Below are 19258 nucleotides of genomic sequence, written 5' to 3'. Positions count from 1 at the left end.
CTTCGGAGACTCCTTATCTTTTTGTCTTGCTCACAACCGATTCTTCAGCATTTGTGACAGCTCCCACTACGCCTCGCTCTGACTCTGTACCGTCTCTCTGTCTGTCTGCTGTGTAATAAGGGCCCTTCTGTTTCGCCTCAGGGCTCAGCGGCACTCGGCTGGCGTTGGATGCCGCACGGGACGGTTCTGCTCTGGGGTGCCGTTTGGGTGACGATACTTTCGAGTGTTTCCGCATGCAGTGTTGTCCCAGCGTCTACTTTTCTGTTTTGCGTCCTTTCATTATGATTAAATGCAAGTGCGCTTCGGTCCTTGGTCAGCCCCGGGGCGTGATGGGATTGGCTGACCTGTATGGACCCGCAGTACAATAAAGCCATTGTTGCTGGGCTCTATGGAGGGAGCTATCAAACCTCCCCTCGATGCGAAATAAAATAATAAAAAAAAGTTTGTTTAAACTGGGACAAGTTTCACTGATTAATTCCACGAAACTGGAATTTTCTGCAGAATTACGCAGGACTTTAAATGCGTATCATGTCCCGGAGAGAGCGCATGCTTTTGTTCTAAGATTCTCCTTTTAAGTCACATGGTTCCAAGTCATGTGATCGGCGCCTGGGACGAGGACTCGTGCATCGTTGCTTTTTAATGCTCTGCATATCGGTTAGCAGGAACACAAACTTTCACTTTAGGCAGTTTTTGCTGCTTCAACTTGAGTTAAGTGGAAGTAGAAATTTGACGCACTTACGTAGGACCGTTTTCTTCAGTTTTTACATATTTACCGAATAACGAGAGAATTTAACTCAGGTATCAAGAGTTGTAATTTTTAGAAATGAATGCTTTTCTTTTTTGAAACACATACATTTCAAGTGCTGCAACAGGAGTTAAGCTGTAACAGACAAGATAAATGACTCTGTATTCACTTCACATGAGACTGCAGTGGTGGGATTTTGCAAGTTGGAGGTTGTGTGGTTTTTACCTGTGGTGGAGGTTTTCTGATGTCACCGTGACAGCGCTTGGATGTGAGGACAGAAGCCGGGCTGGGCGCCGTGAGGTCAGCAGCCACAGGGGATTGTGGGTGTAATCGGGATCAGTGGCTGGGTAAGGCTGATTACTTTAGAGAGTGGCAGGCCGCACACCACCGGCAAACACATCAACATATGGACAGCGAACACACACATACGGTTAGCAAAAGCTGACACACATACAGCGAAAAGGAGTGCGGGCAGATTAAATAGCGAAGACACACACACACACCTTCAGAAACATACACCATGTAAACAAGATTTGTAATATCTGGATTAATAACATCCAGAGAAACTGACACATCATCATCATTTGTATTTGTTAATTATTAGCCAGTCTATTTATCAAAGCCCCTGCCACACACACACACACACACACAAATTAGGGAGACCAGAGTGGGAGAAAAGTGAAAACTACATGTTTGTTTTTTTTTTATTATTGTTTGGACCAATCAGGAGGTACATGCACATCTTTAGTGCCTCATTTCACAGAGGAGAACAGGCAAGGGGGCCACTTACACATACACACATGTGCACGTGACACTCAAGAGACCCGCCGCAACACAAAGTGAGACATCTGCACCTGCTTGTGCTGCTCAAGTGTGAAACACTGGTGTAAGTGTGTCCGACACGCTTCATCGTAAGAGGGATTATACAAGCCATAATTCATTCTGGCCCTCTCACGCACACACATATATTTTCACTTTCACACACACACATTCTCCTTATGAGGGGTCGTACAAGCCATAATTCATTCTGGCCCTCTCACGCACGCACATATATTTTCACTTTCACACACATACACATTCTCCTTATGAGGGGTCGTACAAGCCATAATTCATTCTGGCCCTCTCACGCACGCACATATATTTTCACTTTCACACACATACACATTCTCCTTATGAGGGGTCGTACAAGCCATAATTCATTCTGGCCCTCTCACACACACACATATATTTTCACTTTCACACACACACATTCTCCTTATGAGGGGTCGTACAAGCCATAATTCATTCTGGCCCTCTCACACACACACATATATTTTCACTTTCACACACACATTTTCCTTATGAGGGGTCGTACAAGCCATAATTCATTCTGGCCCTCTCACACACACACATATATTTTCACTTTCACACACACACATTCTCCTTATGAGGGGTCGTACAAGCCATAATTCATTCTGGCCCTCTCACACATACATTCTCCTTGTAAATGTATGTGAAAGGAGAATGTATGTGTGAGAGTGAAAACTTATGTATGTGAAAGGAGAATGTATGTGTGTGAGGGCCAGAATGAATTATGGCTTGTACGGCCCCTCATATGATAACCTCAAACAAGCACGCATTCATCCATCCATCCATCCATCCATCCATTATCCAAACCGCTTATCCTGCTCTCAGGGTCGCGGGGATGCTGGAGCCTATCTGTACACACAAATCACACTACAAATCAACATGCCGCAATCTCAGCCACAATTGATTATTTCACAGAATAAGTAATATAAAGGTTATAATAGACACACTGATATTAACAGGACAGAAACAACAGGAAGTGAGTTTTAGAACGTACCAGATCATCGGTTCATATTAAATCGTCTTTCTGAGTGCCGTTTCGAATCATCTTAGCACATCGGTGACGGGACAGGACGCACAGAAGCCATGTTTAGCTCAGATTTAAAAACCGTGATTGGTGTTCTCCAGTGGTCTCAGCGCCATCCAGCACCAACCGACTAGCTAAAGGTTTCATTTTCACCAACACTGAAATGCACCGCAAGACTATTTCTTCCGGAAACCCACAACTCAGTTTTAAAACAAAAAAAACCAAACAAAACATTATTAAAATTTAAAAAAAGGATATTCAGTAAAACAAGTTATTTATAATCTTTTTGAGATGAATTCAGGTGTTTACAGGAAACTATAGCGTGTTTAACGCCTGCTGCAGGAGTGCTTTGGTCAGAGGAGGTGTCCCTTTTTAAAAACGGCGCAAGCTCTCCTTGTAACAGGAGTCTCCATCTGAAGACTATGAGATGAAGTGGACCGGTGGGAGAGCAGAATGCAGACCCAGATGGAGGAAAACCCACGTTTAAAAGACTTTTTTTAATGAGGTTTACTTGTCCGTCCTTTTGTCAGAGGAGTCTTTCCAGTAGTAGTTGGAGGGGAACGCAGACAGATGTGTGGAGACAGATGTTTGAAGACCCAGCGACCGACTCAGCGACTCGTTAAGGCCTAGGTTCTGATCACAGCGTCTTCCTCCCCATCTTCAGCCCACATTCATGTCTATCGTCCCTGTTTTAGCTTTACAAAGGACGAAATTACCATGAAAATTATCTTGTGAGGGTGCCGTAACATAATGTGACCACGTCGAAACAGCGTTGCGTAAATCGATCAGGACGCACAAATCACATTAAAAAACACACATATTTTCACTTTCCTGGATATCGATATAACAATAAAGAACGAGGACGGAACATCCGCCCCGTGTCCGTCAGGGCTCAGCGTATATGACACGGGTCGGACGCGATAAACCGGCACACTGCCATTTTTATCAGTCTCGATTATCCAATGCAGAAAACCCTCATCATCCTCATCTTCGTCCTTATGTAAACTTTCCTGTTGAGGTCAAGGAGGTAATGAAGCAGAAGGGGATTGTGGGTGGTTGTGCGGGGTGCACGGACATACATTAAAGACTTGACTTCTGGAAACTTGACAGAAGACTTCTTCATTTTTATCTCATCGGTTTTCACCATCAGTCAGGGTGACGGAGCTGATTCAATTAATGTCTGAGCACATGTGGTTTTGATGACTGGGTCATTTAGGTCTTCGCGCTGCCATTTCTGGGATAACGTCGTAACGTGACTGCTCTTACTCTTGCACACGTGCTAAAAAAGGTCAACTGCAGAAAATAGAATAGCAGCTTCGTGGCTAACTTAAGTCTTTTGTATGAATTCTGAAGTTGCAAACAGAAAAAAACTAAACGGAAACATCACATGAAAAACGTTCTTGTGCCATCCTGAGATGGAGACGCTGATGTCAGTAAAGGATGTCAGAAGCAATGGATTTTTTTTTTTAAGTCACATGATGACAGAAAAGATGGGTTCACTTTGAATCCAAACCATCAAAACATTGTGAGAAGACACCGTTTAGACTCGTAAAGACAAAAGCTTCGCTGACCGCTTCAGGATCGAGAAACCACTTTGCTGAACCATCTGGCCGGCCTTCTACACAGTCCAATGGGACAATCGGTGAAGCCTTCAGAAGCCATGATGGAAGCTCCTGACACTGAAGTGAATTTCTTTTTTTTATCTTTATTTATTTATGATTTTCTCCCAATTTAATGGCCAATCGATCCCTATTTTAATTCAAACACCCACCCTCGTACTGCGTGCGTTCACCAACTGCATCTCTCCCGCCGGCAGTCTCGAAGGAGACCGCCTCCCCACTTTCGTGACAAGGCGACTCCAGGCCGAACCACTGTCTTTTCCGACACACACAGAGACGCATTCACGTGACGAACACAAGCCGACTCTGCCCCCCCTCCCGAAGACAGCGTTGCCAATGATTGCTGCTTCATCGAGTCCGGCCATAGTCGGATCTGACGAGACCGGGGTGCGAACCCCAGTCCCCAGTGGGCAACTGCATCGACACAAAGCCGATGCTTAGACCGCTACACCACCGCGGACTGTGAATTTCTTTTTTGTGTGTACAATTCTACATGATGTCCAACCACATTATAATGAGGTCTGGTATCAACGAGGATATTCATGTAGGATATTTTGGTGATGTTATCCTGCTCAAAAGAGAGGGTGTTTTTTTTCAGCTTAAAGTGATCTAATTTAAGTATACATCTGATTTGCACGGTAATTACAATTCAAACAAACTTCCAAAACAAACTCTTTAAATCATTTCCCAATAGATGGAAACAAGTTGGCAACTACATTGAAGATACTGGAGAGCATTTCCGTTTAACTACCTAGTTCATCCCAGTCAGGTGGTGGATTTAAACCAGCAAACAAGTTGGCAACTACATTGAAGATACTGGAGAGCATTTCCGTTTAACTACCTAGTTCATCCCAGTCAGGTGGTGGATTTAAACCAGCAACCTAACATTTACAGCCAGCCCCTAGCCATCTCCCTCTGTAAACCAAATTGGCTAAAACAGAGTAGTGAACTGGTTTCTCTGCCAACAGACTAGTGACCAGTTTAAACAGAGGCCAATAGGAGGTCATGGTAGCCGTTCCACTGGACTGGAAGGGTTCCAGTTTGGCTCCAATGTCTCTTACCAACCTTACTCATAGATTCCTTAATTTAGTTTGGCCTTTCTGATGACACAAGCGAACTAATTACAACCGAGTGACATAGTGATGTCATCAGCAGGCGACCGAGGGTAGTTAGAGGGAGAGACGGGTGAGTGTGAGTGAGTGTGTGTGTGTGTGGGGGGGGGGGGCATGCATGCTGACGGTTAACTATTGTGGTTTGGCAACAAAGAACATTCAAATTGTCTGCTCTACATTAAGCATTACCTTCTCTCTAATTCATTTGGCTTTATTGGTTGAAATAACAAGAAGCTGGGGTAGGCTAGGAGATAAACACCAACAGGATGCTGGGAAATATTTGCTTATGGTATCCTGTAGTGACTTTGATTGGGAACCTTGTAATCCGAAGGCCCTGTTTTCTCCAACACATTTACCTGGCAAGTAAAAATACTAACAGATGGTACCGAGATTAAAACTTGGCTAGCTAGAGGGTTAATGACTGCAGCAGGCGGCATTAACAGCTTTAAATTAACAATCGGCAAAGTAAAAGTCATTTACCAGTCATAGCAGCTACCACCACGAACACTGTCTTTTTGAGGTGGGGTAAATAAACACCCAGAAGGGCTTTAGATTGTTACAGCTAAATTTGCCCCTTTATACAAATTGACATCTCAACCTGACAGGTCATCAGACACCGCACAAATCTACTTCCTGCCATCACTTGACACAGTCATCTTCTGTCACCATCAACAGTAGGTGTATTTACAATCTGTGTTCAAAATGGCTGACTAGACTACGCTGAGTGACATGGGATAAGCTGACCTGTCAAACCAGAGTTTTACCTGTCCACTCAGCCCTGACCTTGCGGACCCCAGATGTTTCCCAGGTGGCACATCTGCTATGAAAATGGGTGGAGTCTATATGTGTTAGGTCTGTACTAGCTGGAGGTAAACTTCCTGAGATCTGATGTCATGCATGGACCGAGTATGAGGGTACAACCTCACTCATATGCACACACATGCACTCACCCACACACACACGCACTCAAAAATACCAGTTCATAAGGATAAGTTGATAAAGAGTATGGAAATCAAAACTGCTTTTAAAATAAGCTAAAAGTTTGGCATACAGTATGACCAAGACTGCAAGCAACATGACACATAAACGATTATGATCGAAAGACCAATAAATAAATAAATATGTTGGCTATGTAGAGGTGTGTGTATATGTGTGTGTGTGCAGGGGGGGGGCATTAAAAAAGTTTTTTAGTGTCTTTGTGTGATAGAAGAGGGGTTAAAGTTCATGTCACCAAGGGGTTTGGATGAGTGGTTCAGTCAGTCTGCAGACTGAGAGAGACAGAGACACAGAGAAGTGTGTGTGTGTGTGTGTGTGTGTGTAATTATTTGATGTTTTTGAGCAAAGAGGTGCGGGCATTGACCACAGCCTTGAAGGCGTCCTCACTGCCTGGGGCGACACACTTGTCAGGATGCAGAAGCACGGCCAACTTCCTGTACGCCTTGTTAACCTCCTCCCTGGAAACAAAGGCAGAAACGAAGGTTAGAGACACACATGGTGGAACATGAGTTGGGGTTTTTTTGTGTCTATGAGTGTCTGTGTCTGCATGTATGCATGTGTGTGTGTGTGTGTGTGTGTGTGTGTGTGTATGTATGTATGTGTTTGTACATGTGTGTATGCATGTGTGTTTGCATGTGTGAGAACAGAGAGAGGGGGAGAGAGAAAGAAGTGAATTTATAGCAGGAAGTGATTAGGAATCCCATTAGGAGTGCCTCGACCAGATTAACCACTTCTATACTCACATGCACGCACGCACGCACACACGCACACGCACACACACACGCACACACACACACACACACACACACACACACACACACACACACACACAGTTGACCCAAGGGAGGAAGGCATAAAGCTAGCTTGCTCACTACATGTGGTATGACAGTATTAACCATGCTAGCGCAGAACCCCTTTAACTTCAACAAGAGATGTTGTAGCACATATCCCCATACACATTATGTCTAATTTGTTAGCTTTCGCCATGCTAGTCCATATCCCCATTAACCACATACATGATATTACAGCCTTGCCTGGACAGTACAGCTCCAGTGATATCTGGTGTGGGATACAGACACCAGAGGCAGAGGGTAGGATTAGATTATATAGTTGGACTTAAGGTTAAAGGTAGACTTAGTCTGATAGTACAGTTAGACATTGATGGTACAGTAAGACATTAACTCCCTAAAGCTTCAAATGTCTTTGGTAGGTGACTAACAGATTATACGGAATACAGGACTGACACATTTTTGAGATAAACACAGCAACAATTTATGAGCTGGATATCCAGGAAACCAGAAATAAACTCAAACTAGACCAGCAGGGTCACTACATTACAGCCAACTTGATGTTTAGAGTAGAGGCAGGACCTCCACAAGATGGGTTGGTTATCTGATGATTTTTTTTTTGTGTGGATTTTTCCCTGTTTTTCTCCCCAGTTGTACCCGGCCAATTACCCCACTCTTCCGAGCCATCCCAATTGCTGCTCCACCCCCTCTGCCGATCCAGGGAGGGCTGCAGACTACCACATACTTCATCCGATACATGGAGTCGCCAGACGCTTCTTTTCACCTGACAGTGAGGAGTTCCACCAGCGGGACGTAGCGCGTGGGAGGATCACACTATTCCCCCTAGTTACTCCCCCCCCCCCTCCAAACAGGCACTCCGACCGACCAGAGGAGGTGCTAGTGCATCGACCAGGACACATACCCAAATCCAGCTTCCCACCAGCAGACACAGCCAACCAAGCTGAAGGTAACATGAGGATTCAAACCAGAGATCCCCGTGTTGGTAGGCAACGGAATAGACTGCTACACTACTCGGACGCCCTCCTGATGATTTTTTTGACTACACTACCTTAACAGACACTGTCACTATTTCACGCTGTTAGAACTTCATGAATAGTCTGTGCACCGGTGTTGTATCCCAACGTTGTGTTGTGCCAAACAGAAAGGAAAAGAAACCTACGTTCCACTGCAGGGGGGGGGTCTCTTTCCTGTTCAGTACTCACCGTGTAGCGCCAGGCTTCACCCCCAGCATATCCCAAGAGTCTTTGCTGTTGCGTATGCGTCGAATAGTGTCAGCCTGCTCCTTGGTGAAGCCCACATTCACCTCCGACACTGGGCGCTTTCCGCCATTTTCACACATGTCTGTTATAGAGGAGAAGAAGGCCTGGAGCACGGGAGCACACGCAGGCACACACACACACACACACACACACACATACACAGTCATTAATACCAGGCTTGACCCCTGAGAAGTCCATTATTTTTGACCTTGTGCATTGTCTTTGCGTCTGTGTTTGGGTCTGGACCTAGCTACCGAGTCCAGGTGGATGCAAGAGCACTCAGGAGGGTGGCTATTTGGTCAAATTTTCTGACGACACCGTGTTGCTGACCCTTCTCTGAGGTTCAGAATCAGAATCAGTCCACGGGCATGCCCTCACTGATTTTATCATTTTATTTCTTGGTGTGATAACTTTTTGCACTTAAATGTGTTCTTCTATTACTTTTAACACACTACATTTAGCACCACTAAACATCAGGTCTTTGGCAGGAAAAAAATGTTTAATCAACGATATTATCACCAAGCATAATCTCAATTTTATGGGTTTTTTGGGATTTTTTTCGCCTTTTTCTCCCCAAATGTATCCGGCCAATTACCCCACTCTTCCGAGCCATCCCAGTCGCTGCTCCACCCCCTCTGCCGATCCGGGGAGGGCTGCAGACTATCACATGCCTCCTCCGATACATGTGGAGTCGCCAGCCGCTTCTTTTCACCTGACACTGAGCAGTTTTGCCAGGGGGACGTAGCACGTGGGAGGATCACGCTATTCTCCCCAGTTCCCTCTCCCCTTCGAACAGGCACCCTGACCGACCAGAGGAGGCAGCAGTGCAGTGACCAGAACACATACTCACATCCGGCTTACCACCCGCAGGCATGGCCAATTGTGTCTGTAGGGATGCCCCACCAAGCCGGAGGTAACACAGGGATTCGATCAGGCGATCCCCGTGTTGGTAGGCAACGGAATAGACTGCCACGCTACCCGGACGTGCCTCAATTCTATGTTTTTAACTGAAACTTGGTTAGACCCAGACAACAGCGCAACTGTTCTTATTGAGTCAACCCCTGCCGATTTCAGTTTTGTGAGCGAAACCAGACAGCATAAGAAAGGAGATGGAGCTGTCATTTTGTGTAACGACTTGCTCAAATGCAAGAAGATATCTTATTTTGCTTCTTTTGAATATGTGGCTCTTCAGCTGAATTCCTCTCCTCAAGTTATATTCTTAAATATCTATAGGCCACCGAATTACAATGCAAACCTTTTTTGATGACAGGTGCTGGAAAGGAGACGCCGACCGATTGTCGAATCTCGGATCCAGGAGGAACAATGCGGATTCCGTCCTGACTGTGTGTGTGTGTGTGTGTGTGTGTATGTGTACCTGGAACATCTCGTTGATTCCCTCTCCACTCTGTGCCGACGTCTCAAAGTAGTGGAATCCTCGAGACTCTGCCCACAACCTCCCCTCCCCCTCGTCAACCACCCGCCGCTTAGTGAGGTCCACCTGACAACACACACACACACACACACACAAGGATACACAAATACAAGATCAGCAGCGTAAGTGTAATGATGGAGGACACAGAAATGAACCAAATGATGACAGGATAGGATAGCAGGCGAGCCAGGTCGGGTCATTTTAAGTAACAACATTTCTTCAGTTTTACAGGATAAATCCTTTACAGCTCTGGGTCCCGAAATGGACAATAGTAAAACCACAGAAAAACAAAATCAATATAGTATTTTCTGTGTTCATTACATTACTACACAAGCACTAATATACCACAGCACTTTGACAGTAATACTATAGGAACACTTTATATACTATTGGAGTACTATATTACTGTAATTCTATCGTAATACAACAAAAAACACAGGAAATACTAGAGTACTTTGTATAGTATTGGCTATAATGTTTAGATTGTACTATGATGAAAAAAAAACAGGAAATACTAGAGTAATTTCTTATGGTTTTAGTCCAGTCCATTTTCATATGGGTCTCAACTCCAGTCCTCCAGGAACCCCCAGGATTACTATCACTATGACTACTAATCAAATGTATGTGCTTTACACCTTACCAGGGCTCATGGACTCATACCAAAATGAAGGTACTGCAGATCAAAATCAAGAGAGAGCAACAAAAAACAAACAACACCATTAAAAAGCAGTAGTCCTGCTGGTTTTCTACTCTGACAAGTAGGGACGCACCGATACCAATACTGGTATCAGCTATTGGGCTGATACTCAGATAAAATGGAGTATTGTATCAGAGATTTTACCCACGACTAAAATTTTATACCAAAAGCCCCGAGTAACATGTCAATAAATAAGTTACTCTCTCTCTTGCTTGTTGAGAGAGAGAGAGAGAGAGAGAGAGAGAGAGAGAGAGAGAGAGAGAGAGAGAGAGAGAGAGAGAGGTGCAACTCCGTCAGTCATTTGCTATAATGACAGGCTTGAAGCTCTGATCTCAGTTTTACACATTGCATAATAAACCACAGTCAATGAGTATTTTTCTTCAAACTGGACACATTCGGTATTAGCAACTTATTTCAACACTACAGAGATGAGGGTGACATTTAACCATTAATGCCTACACCAGCAGCCACTTTACCAGGTAAACTGACCATCGTGTGGCGGACTTGCTCCGCTCTAAAACATCTGGCTGGCTGTTAAATAGTCACAGTGGCTGTTAGTTTGTCTGGCGTCCACTCAGATCGTTTACCTTATTGGCACAGACAACAAAGACGATGCTGTCCATGTTCGCCTGAGAGCCCATCTCCTGCTTCATCTCCCCCAGCCAGCTGTCCAGGGCATCAAAGCTCTCCCTCAGCCCCACATCGTAGACCAGCACCACCCCTTGAGAGTCCTTATAGAACTCATTACGAACCTGGACAGACAGGGGGACACAATACACAGGGACAGAGAGGAGGGAGGGAGAAGCAGGGAAGAGAGATTTGATTTGCCTAAGAAATTTTAACCAACATTCATCAAGCAGATATGAAAAACATGGAAAATATCATTTTGTAACTGGTCCACTTTGCTCCGTAAGAAAGAAAACAAGAAAGAAAGATGAGCTGGGCTGAATTATCACTGTGTTCAGAGGTCAAAGTTGAATGGGGGGGGGTGTGATCTGATTGACGTGTTTTTGAGCAGTTACCATGGTGACAGCTACTCCTGGACCCACAAAACAGAAGTTTTTCAACCATCAGGGGGACCTGGCACCCACTCAACACGCACTGTTAATGATCATACTAACATATCAAAAAGAAAGAACATGCAAAATGTGGTCGTGTGACCTCAGTGTCTCTACTACTCTAAGTTCGATGAGTATATATGTCAAACTCTTAGTACTACATTGCCACTTAGTGGTGAGGCAGTAGAATGACATACAGGTCCACCAAGGGGAATGTCAAAAAGTGAATTAGTCTTAACCTTGGTAGAGTAGTTTACCAAAGCTGACTGCTGAACCAAAGGTTTACATGCTTGCACATTTCTGTCAAATTCCTCCTGGTTAAGCCCTTTTTCCAGATCAGTTGTTTATCTATAATGATGGGTCTAACACAGCCAGCTAATTTTCCAGTTTAGCAGATGTAGTTATGTGGAAATAGTCTTTCGATGAATTAATACACATAAGTAATAACACATTTTAAACACAATTACCACAAATCCTTTTACCTCACTTGGGGCATATTGTATACACATTTGGATGACTTTCAAAACCAGCATATGTTCTAAATTAAATTCGGTGTCTCAGTGCCACTGACATTACAGTATTCTGCAATCATCAACGGCAGAAACCACAAATGTAACCTGCGACTGCAAATAATTTATTGAAATCTTTCTGCATTACTAGCATGTGTGTAATCATGGCGATACTGTTTCTATGCTGTTACTGTGTAACCATGGTGATACTCTGATACCATGCTACAAGTGTGTAACTATGGGGGCAATGGTGGCGCAGGAGGTAGAGCAGGTCGTCTGGTAACTAGAGGGTTGCCGGTTCGATTGTCGGCTCCTCCTTGCAAAAATGTCGAGGTGTCTTTGAGCAAGACACCTAACCACTAACTGCTCCCGGTAAGCTGGTTGTTGCCTTGCATGGCATGTGAGGTATTCATTGATTGTAAAGCACTTTGAGTGGCTGTTGTAGCTAGAAAAGCACTATATAAATGCAATCCAGTTACCATTTAACACTCTGTTACTATGCTGTTACTTTGTTATCATGTATGTTATTAATCTCATAGTTTCAGAGCCCCCTCACCTCATAGAAGAAAGGATGTCCTGCCATGTCGAAGATGTTGACTTTAATCTCTCTGTCTCGCACCTGGACTCTGACAAGACACACACCCAAAAAGCACATCATAATGTTGCAAAGAAATGCACATGACATTTAGCACCACACACAGACTGGAGGTGGGTCCCTGTCTCGATCTCGGGATGCAAAAAAGCAGACGCCAGTCAAACAAACAAAATTTTAAGCTGCTTTTGACAATGAATGGCTGTCTGAGCTGTATCTTGCATTATTTCCCACAGTTTAGTGAATAGAATTTGATTGTTTGTCCGAGTAATGTCAACACTGATAGTGTCATGTCATACTTTCAACCAGCCTCACACACACACAGACACACACACACACACACTCAGGCAGCAAAGTAGGGTCTGTCTTTTAACACATGGGGAAATGTTCTTTTGTCTGCCCCACCCCAATTCCACAGGGAGGTCAGAGGTCAGGGATGGTCAGTTGGAGCTGGTAGGGTTACAGAATATTGCTGGTGGACACTTTAGTAGATATAATACTCTCTGACAGTGGGGGCTGCTGCTCTCAGTCCAGCCTCTGTTGCGTCCAGCTCTGAGACAGACTTGCTTGTGTTTACACTCACCAACTGGTCTGTTCATGAATAATACATATGCTATCTCTATCACCGAGCACTCCTTCTTGGTTCTACATATAAAAAACCCCAACAGAAATGAACAGCTGACATTGCATGTCAGGGCTACGTGTATATATACAAATTATTATGATTCTTACAAACATAAGGAGATCGTTAGTTAATAACCAATGATTAATTAGACAGTTTATTTACTTACTTTGTGACACCATAGTCAATCCCTATTGTAGCCAAGTACTTGGGCACGAATCTCTTCTCACAGTATCGTTTAATGATGCAGCTCTATACAAACAGAAGTAGACATATATGGTTTATGGTACACAGACGAGAAATATTGGGTAGATGTAGTATATGGATTATGGTACGCATTAGAGAGCAGATATAACCAATTTATGCTGCAGAGTACATATGGTTTATGCCAGTGGTTCTCAACCTTTTTGGGGTCCTGGACCCCCTGCGTATTTTTGATCTACCCTGAGGACCCCTCCACCTGATCTTGGGGGAGGGGGGTTGCAATTTGATAGAAACAGTAGAAACTGCATTTTAAATTGCATTATAGCATTTATTCACTCTTTGGGGCAAAAATAAGAGCTTTCAGTTGTAACTTAGGTATAGTTAACAAAACAGAATTCTTATGCAGTAACTTTCAGATATATGTAACAAAACAGAATATGTATGCAGTAACTTTCAGATATATGTAACAAAACAGAATTCTTATGCAGTAACTTTCAGATATATGTAACAAAACAGAATATGTATTCAGTAACTTTCAGATATATGTAACAAAACAGAATTCTTATGCAGTAACTTTCAGATATATGTAACAAAACAGAATATGTATTCAGTAACTTTCAGATATATGTAACAAAACAGAATTCTTATGCAGTAACTTTCAGATATATGTAACAAAACAGAATTCTTATGCAGTAACTTTCAGATATATGTAACAACAGCCTTTTTATGCAGTAACTTTTAGCAATGCAGACGGGAGCGAGATCTCTTATTAAAATACAATAAATCACACGTGTGAAACAGATGTAATTAGAGAAAAAAGTCCCGTTACCCTTTATAGTTTAGGTAGATAAAGGTCTCAGTCACATTTGAGTAAAATAATCCTATTTCTATAAATGTCATAGGATCTTTTTTTTTTTAAGATATTTTATTTTCACGGACCCCTTGCAATTACACCACGGACCACTAGGGGTCCGCGGACCCCCGGTTGATAAACACTGGTTTATGCTATAATAAGAGACGTATGAGGCGGATTACATATGGATAACGGCGCATAGAGTAGATGGATTGTGGCACGCGAAGTATATATATATATATATAGGTGAGACAGTTTATGGTGCACACAGAAGATATTTCCATACGGTTTATCACAGGCAGCACCACACCAAGCCCAGACAGCTACCTTACCTTCCCAACTTCGGCATTCCCGAGGCTTATCACCTTCACGCGAAGGGACTTCTTATTCTCGCGTCTCTTTTGCACGTTGGTGTCCATCTCCGGACTCCTTTGTTGACAGCCGTCGACCGGGAGTCTGACGGGCTAAGCTAGCAAGCTGGCCGCTGTTTAGCACGACCCTTCAGCTCAATTATCCCCCGCCCCGCCCCCCCACACACACTCTCTCTCTCTCTCTCTCTCTCTCTCCCTTTCAATAAAACAACGTAGCGGGTTTTCGGTCCATGTTTTCAGCCCCTTTCAACTACGGCTGCGAGTCGACCGCCATCGGTCCCACGGCGGAACCGCAGTCCGCTAGCCGCGTAGCCTAGCTCGAACGCTAACGGGCCGCCCGGCTGTAACTTGGACCGGCTAGAGCCGCCTTCCCTTCACGTCCACCCGGCGTGGGGTTCGCACGCGCAGATTCGTCGCCAAAACCTCCGCGGGCCACGCCTGCGGTCAGCCAACGAAACGCGGACCGGCGGGGCGTCGCAGACGTGACGTTGGAACTACGAAAGTAGAAAAAAATGTCTGAGTGCGAAAGGAAACACGGTTTCATCCAATACCTGTTGACCGGACAGAGGAGGTTTTTCTGTTGTTGTTGTTGTTGTTGTTTTTTTTTGCCTTGTGTGTATGCGTGAGCGCGTGCGTGCGTGCGTGTGTGTGTGTGTGGGGGGGGTATATCCACAATATGTTTTGTACTGTTACTGTGTATTGCACAACAATCTCCTCAATGGACCAATAAAGTTTCTATCTATCTATCTAGCTATCTGTCTATCTGTCTATCTGTCTGTCTGTCTGTCTGTCTATGTATCTATCTATCTATCTATCTATCTATCTATCTATCTATCTATCTATCTATCTATCTATCTATCTATCTATCTATCCGTCTATCTAACCATCTATCTATCCATCTATCTATCCATCTATCTAACCATCTATCTATCTATCTATCTATCTATCTATCTATCTATCTATCTATCTATCTATCTATCTATCTATCTATCTATCTATCTATCTATCTATCTATCTATCTATCTATCTATCTATCTAACCATCTATCTATCCATCTATCTATCCATCTATCTAACCATCTATCTATCTATCTATCTATCTATCTATCTATCTATCTATCTATCTATCTATCTATCTATCTATCTATCTATCTGTCTATCTATCTGTCTGTCTGTCTATCTGTCAGTCTATCTATCTATCTATCTATCTATCTATCTATCTATCTATCTATCTATCTATCTATCTATCTATCTATCTATCTATCTATCTATCTATCTATCTATCTATCTATCTATCTATCTATCTATCTATCTGTCTGTCTATCTGTCTGTCTGTCTGTCTGTCTGTCTGTCTGTCTGTCTATCTATCTATCTATCTATCTATCTATCTATCTATCTATCTATCTATCTATCTATCTATCTATCTATCTATCTATCTATCTATCTATCTGTCTATCTATCTGTCTATCTATCTGTCTGTCTATCTATCTGTCTGTCTGTCTGTCTGTCTGTCTGTCTGTCTGTCTGTCTGTCTATCTATCTATCTATCTATCTATCTATCTATCTATCTATCTATCTATCTATCTATCTATCTATCTATCTATCTATCTATCTATCTATCTATCTATCTATCTATCTATCTATCTATCTATCTATCTATCTATCTATCTGTCTATCTGTCTGTCTGTCTGTCTATCTATCTATCTATCTATCCGGGTTGATGGACAGTGACTTTCTATTTCCTCTACTCTTTCTATAAATGAACGCCGCCATTTCCAATGTAAACCTAAAGCTCATGTAATATAACAGTGCAAGAAGATGATCTGAGCAGATGTCCTCTGCACAATACACCGTATGCATGACTTGTTGAGGATGCATATCTCATAAATATTCATATATTGTCCAAAACCGTCCAAGCAACAAAAAAAAATTTTAAAAATAAAAATAATCGTAATAATCTTGCTTTCAGTCACCTGGCAGAAGAGAAACCCAGCAGCTGGTTGGACTGGAGTAAGAACCGCTGATCTAAAGGGTGCCAGCTGAGTGACGGACAACCAAAAAACTAAAAAAAACAGACACGTCAGTGATGCAAAATGCAATCAGAGTTGACATCTGAGAAGCCAAGAAGCCACTTGTCCATTAAAGAAGCCCCCAAGACCCCTCAGCTGCGTCAGCATGTATCAGAGACACGGTTTCAATGCCACAACAGAGGAACCGGATAGCAGTACAAAAGACAGGCGTCCTCTTTGTTCCTGTAAAGGCTCACTGATGAAATCCCAGAGGGCCATTGGGAACGTGGAAATAACGAGTCTGACACAAGCGATATAAGTATCACATGAAAATATGACACAAAAGACTCACACACATACATACATGAAAACAGGAAACGCTCTACAGTCGAGCGTGTGGTAAAAGGGTTTACCAAGTTTTTTTTTTTTTTTACTTTCAATTTGTTTGGCAATGTGATGGGTGGGGTGGGGGGGGGGGAGCATAAGAATCTCTGTTAGTTTGCATCCTGAGCAACCAAAAATTAGGCGGCTGGAAGGGCAAATTCGGCGTGAAGTGGATTTATCAGCCGAAAAGGAAACTTGTCATCCTCCCAGCTGCAGGGCCTGTTCCATCAAACAGCCGAGACAAGACGTCGTCTCACTGCGCTGCAGGAGTCAGCAGCACAGTGTTGGGTTTAACGAGCAAGTTATCACAGAGAAATTTAAATCTAATACAGTCAATGTGCGCTCGCTCGTGCGTGCACGTGTGTGTGTATATGTCAAGAAAACACCAGTGTTCAGGTCACGGCTGAGCACATAAATGTGATTCTGTCAACCTCTACATCGCTGATATGTCACAAAATCCCATTAACGTAGGCACTGAAATCATTATTTGGCACCGTTGTCAGGGGTTTCAAACCAGATCTGAAGACTCGGTTAAAACCCTGACGGTACATTGCGTTTATTATAATGACCAACAAATGCTTGCGCACATGCAAAAAATACACACAGTTCAGATTTTGAGCAGTTCTCTGGTCACATATGCCTCAAATCTGAGAGTGACGCCTTCACATCTTGCTTGGGCCAAAATGAGGTTAGTCTTACAATATCCCCTCCCACGAGATGATGTGTATCTTGTTTAAATGGTGTCTCTCCTGCTTTTACGTGGCTTGAAAAAGTTGCTGTTCATCATCACTTCTCACAGTTTAGCCTTGTCGCCACTTCTGGTATGTTGGTGTTGATATGAAACATAAAGGGCGTCGGTTTCATTCTGAGATTCAGTCACTCCTCAGCTCGTCAGGCATTTGAAAGATGATTCACTGAGACTTGGCTCGACCAGAAGTCGGGCTGCGTTTTAAGACGCACGAGTGGTTTCTGTGGTGACGTGTCGAGCTCCAAAAGGCTCCGCTTGTTTTTCAGGTTGTTGAAGTTCTATCGCTTCCATCTCCCATCCCATCTCATCTCATCTCATCTCATCTCATCTCATCTCATCTCATCTCATCTCATCCCATCCCATCCCATCTCATCCCATCCCATCTCATCTCATCTCATCTCATCTCATCTCATCTCATCTCATCTCATCCCATCCCATCTCATCTCATCCCATCCCATCTCATCTCATCTCATCTCATCTCATCTCATCCCATCTCATCTCATCCCATCCCATCCCATCCCATCTCATCTCATCTCATCTCATCTCATCTCATCTCATCTCATCCCATCCCATCCCATCCCATCTCATCTCATCTCATCTCATCCCATCCCATCCCATCCCATCCCATCTCATCCCATCCCATCCCATCCCATCCCATCCCATCCCATCTCATCTCATCCCATCCCATCCCATCCCATCTCATCCCATCCCATCTCATCTCATCTCATCTCATCTCCAGCCACTTCTCTGGGGTCGGGTTGCGGCGGCAGCAAGCTAAGTAGGGCACCTCAGACGTCCCTCTCCCCCAGCAACGCCCTCCAGCAGCTCCTCCTAGGGGATCCCAAGGCCTTCCCAGGCCAGACTGGACATGTAGTCCCTCCAGCGAGTTGTGGGTCTACCCCAGGGTCTCCTCCCAGTTGGATGTGCCCGGAAAACTTCCAAAGGAAGGCGCCCAGGAGGCCCAAACTACCCCCAACTGGCTGCGTTCAGCGTGAAGGAGCAGCAGTTCTACTCCGAGCTCCCTCCGATGTCTGAGCTCAGACACCCTACGGAGGAAACTCGTTTCTCTTTTCTTGAAATGCATATTCACCACAGTCCTTTCCACCCTTTTTGTAAAATGCACCACCATCTGTCCTTACAGTTTCCTCCCCTTGACACCATACCTACCCATCACCTCCTCATCACCTCCTTTCCCTTCACCAACACGCCCATAGAAGTCCGCTCCAATCACCACTCTCTCCTCCTTGGGTACCCTCTCCACCACTTCACCCAGCTCACTCCAGAACTCTTCTTTCTCATCCATCTCACGCCCAACTCGCGGGGCATATGCACGGACAACATTTATCATCATTCCTTGGATGTCCTGC

General features: G+C 44.0%; 1 protein-coding gene across 1 annotated transcript; it reads right to left on the bottom strand.

Moving 5' to 3' along the window:
• Positions 1 to 5778: 5778 nt before the first annotated feature.
• Positions 5779 to 14856, bottom strand: dnajc27 (DnaJ (Hsp40) homolog, subfamily C, member 27). The gene is made up of 7 exons (XM_056301475.1): positions 14713 to 14856; positions 13493 to 13575; positions 12666 to 12735; positions 11130 to 11294; positions 9789 to 9911; positions 8357 to 8517; positions 5779 to 6803 (listed from the first exon to the last, which is right to left on the bottom strand). The coding sequence occupies exons 1-7, from the start codon at positions 14797 to 14799 to the stop codon at positions 6671 to 6673; spliced, it is 822 nt and encodes a 273-aa protein (XP_056157450.1). The 5' UTR covers positions 14800 to 14856; the 3' UTR covers positions 5779 to 6670.
• Between the last annotated feature and the right edge of the window lie 4402 nt (positions 14857 to 19258).

This window comes from Lampris incognitus, chromosome 21, assembly GCF_029633865.1.
Source record: "Lampris incognitus isolate fLamInc1 chromosome 21, fLamInc1.hap2, whole genome shotgun sequence".
Classification (NCBI taxonomy): domain Eukaryota; kingdom Metazoa; phylum Chordata; class Actinopteri; order Lampriformes; family Lampridae; genus Lampris; species Lampris incognitus.
This window is presented reverse-complemented; position numbering and strand designations above follow the sequence as displayed.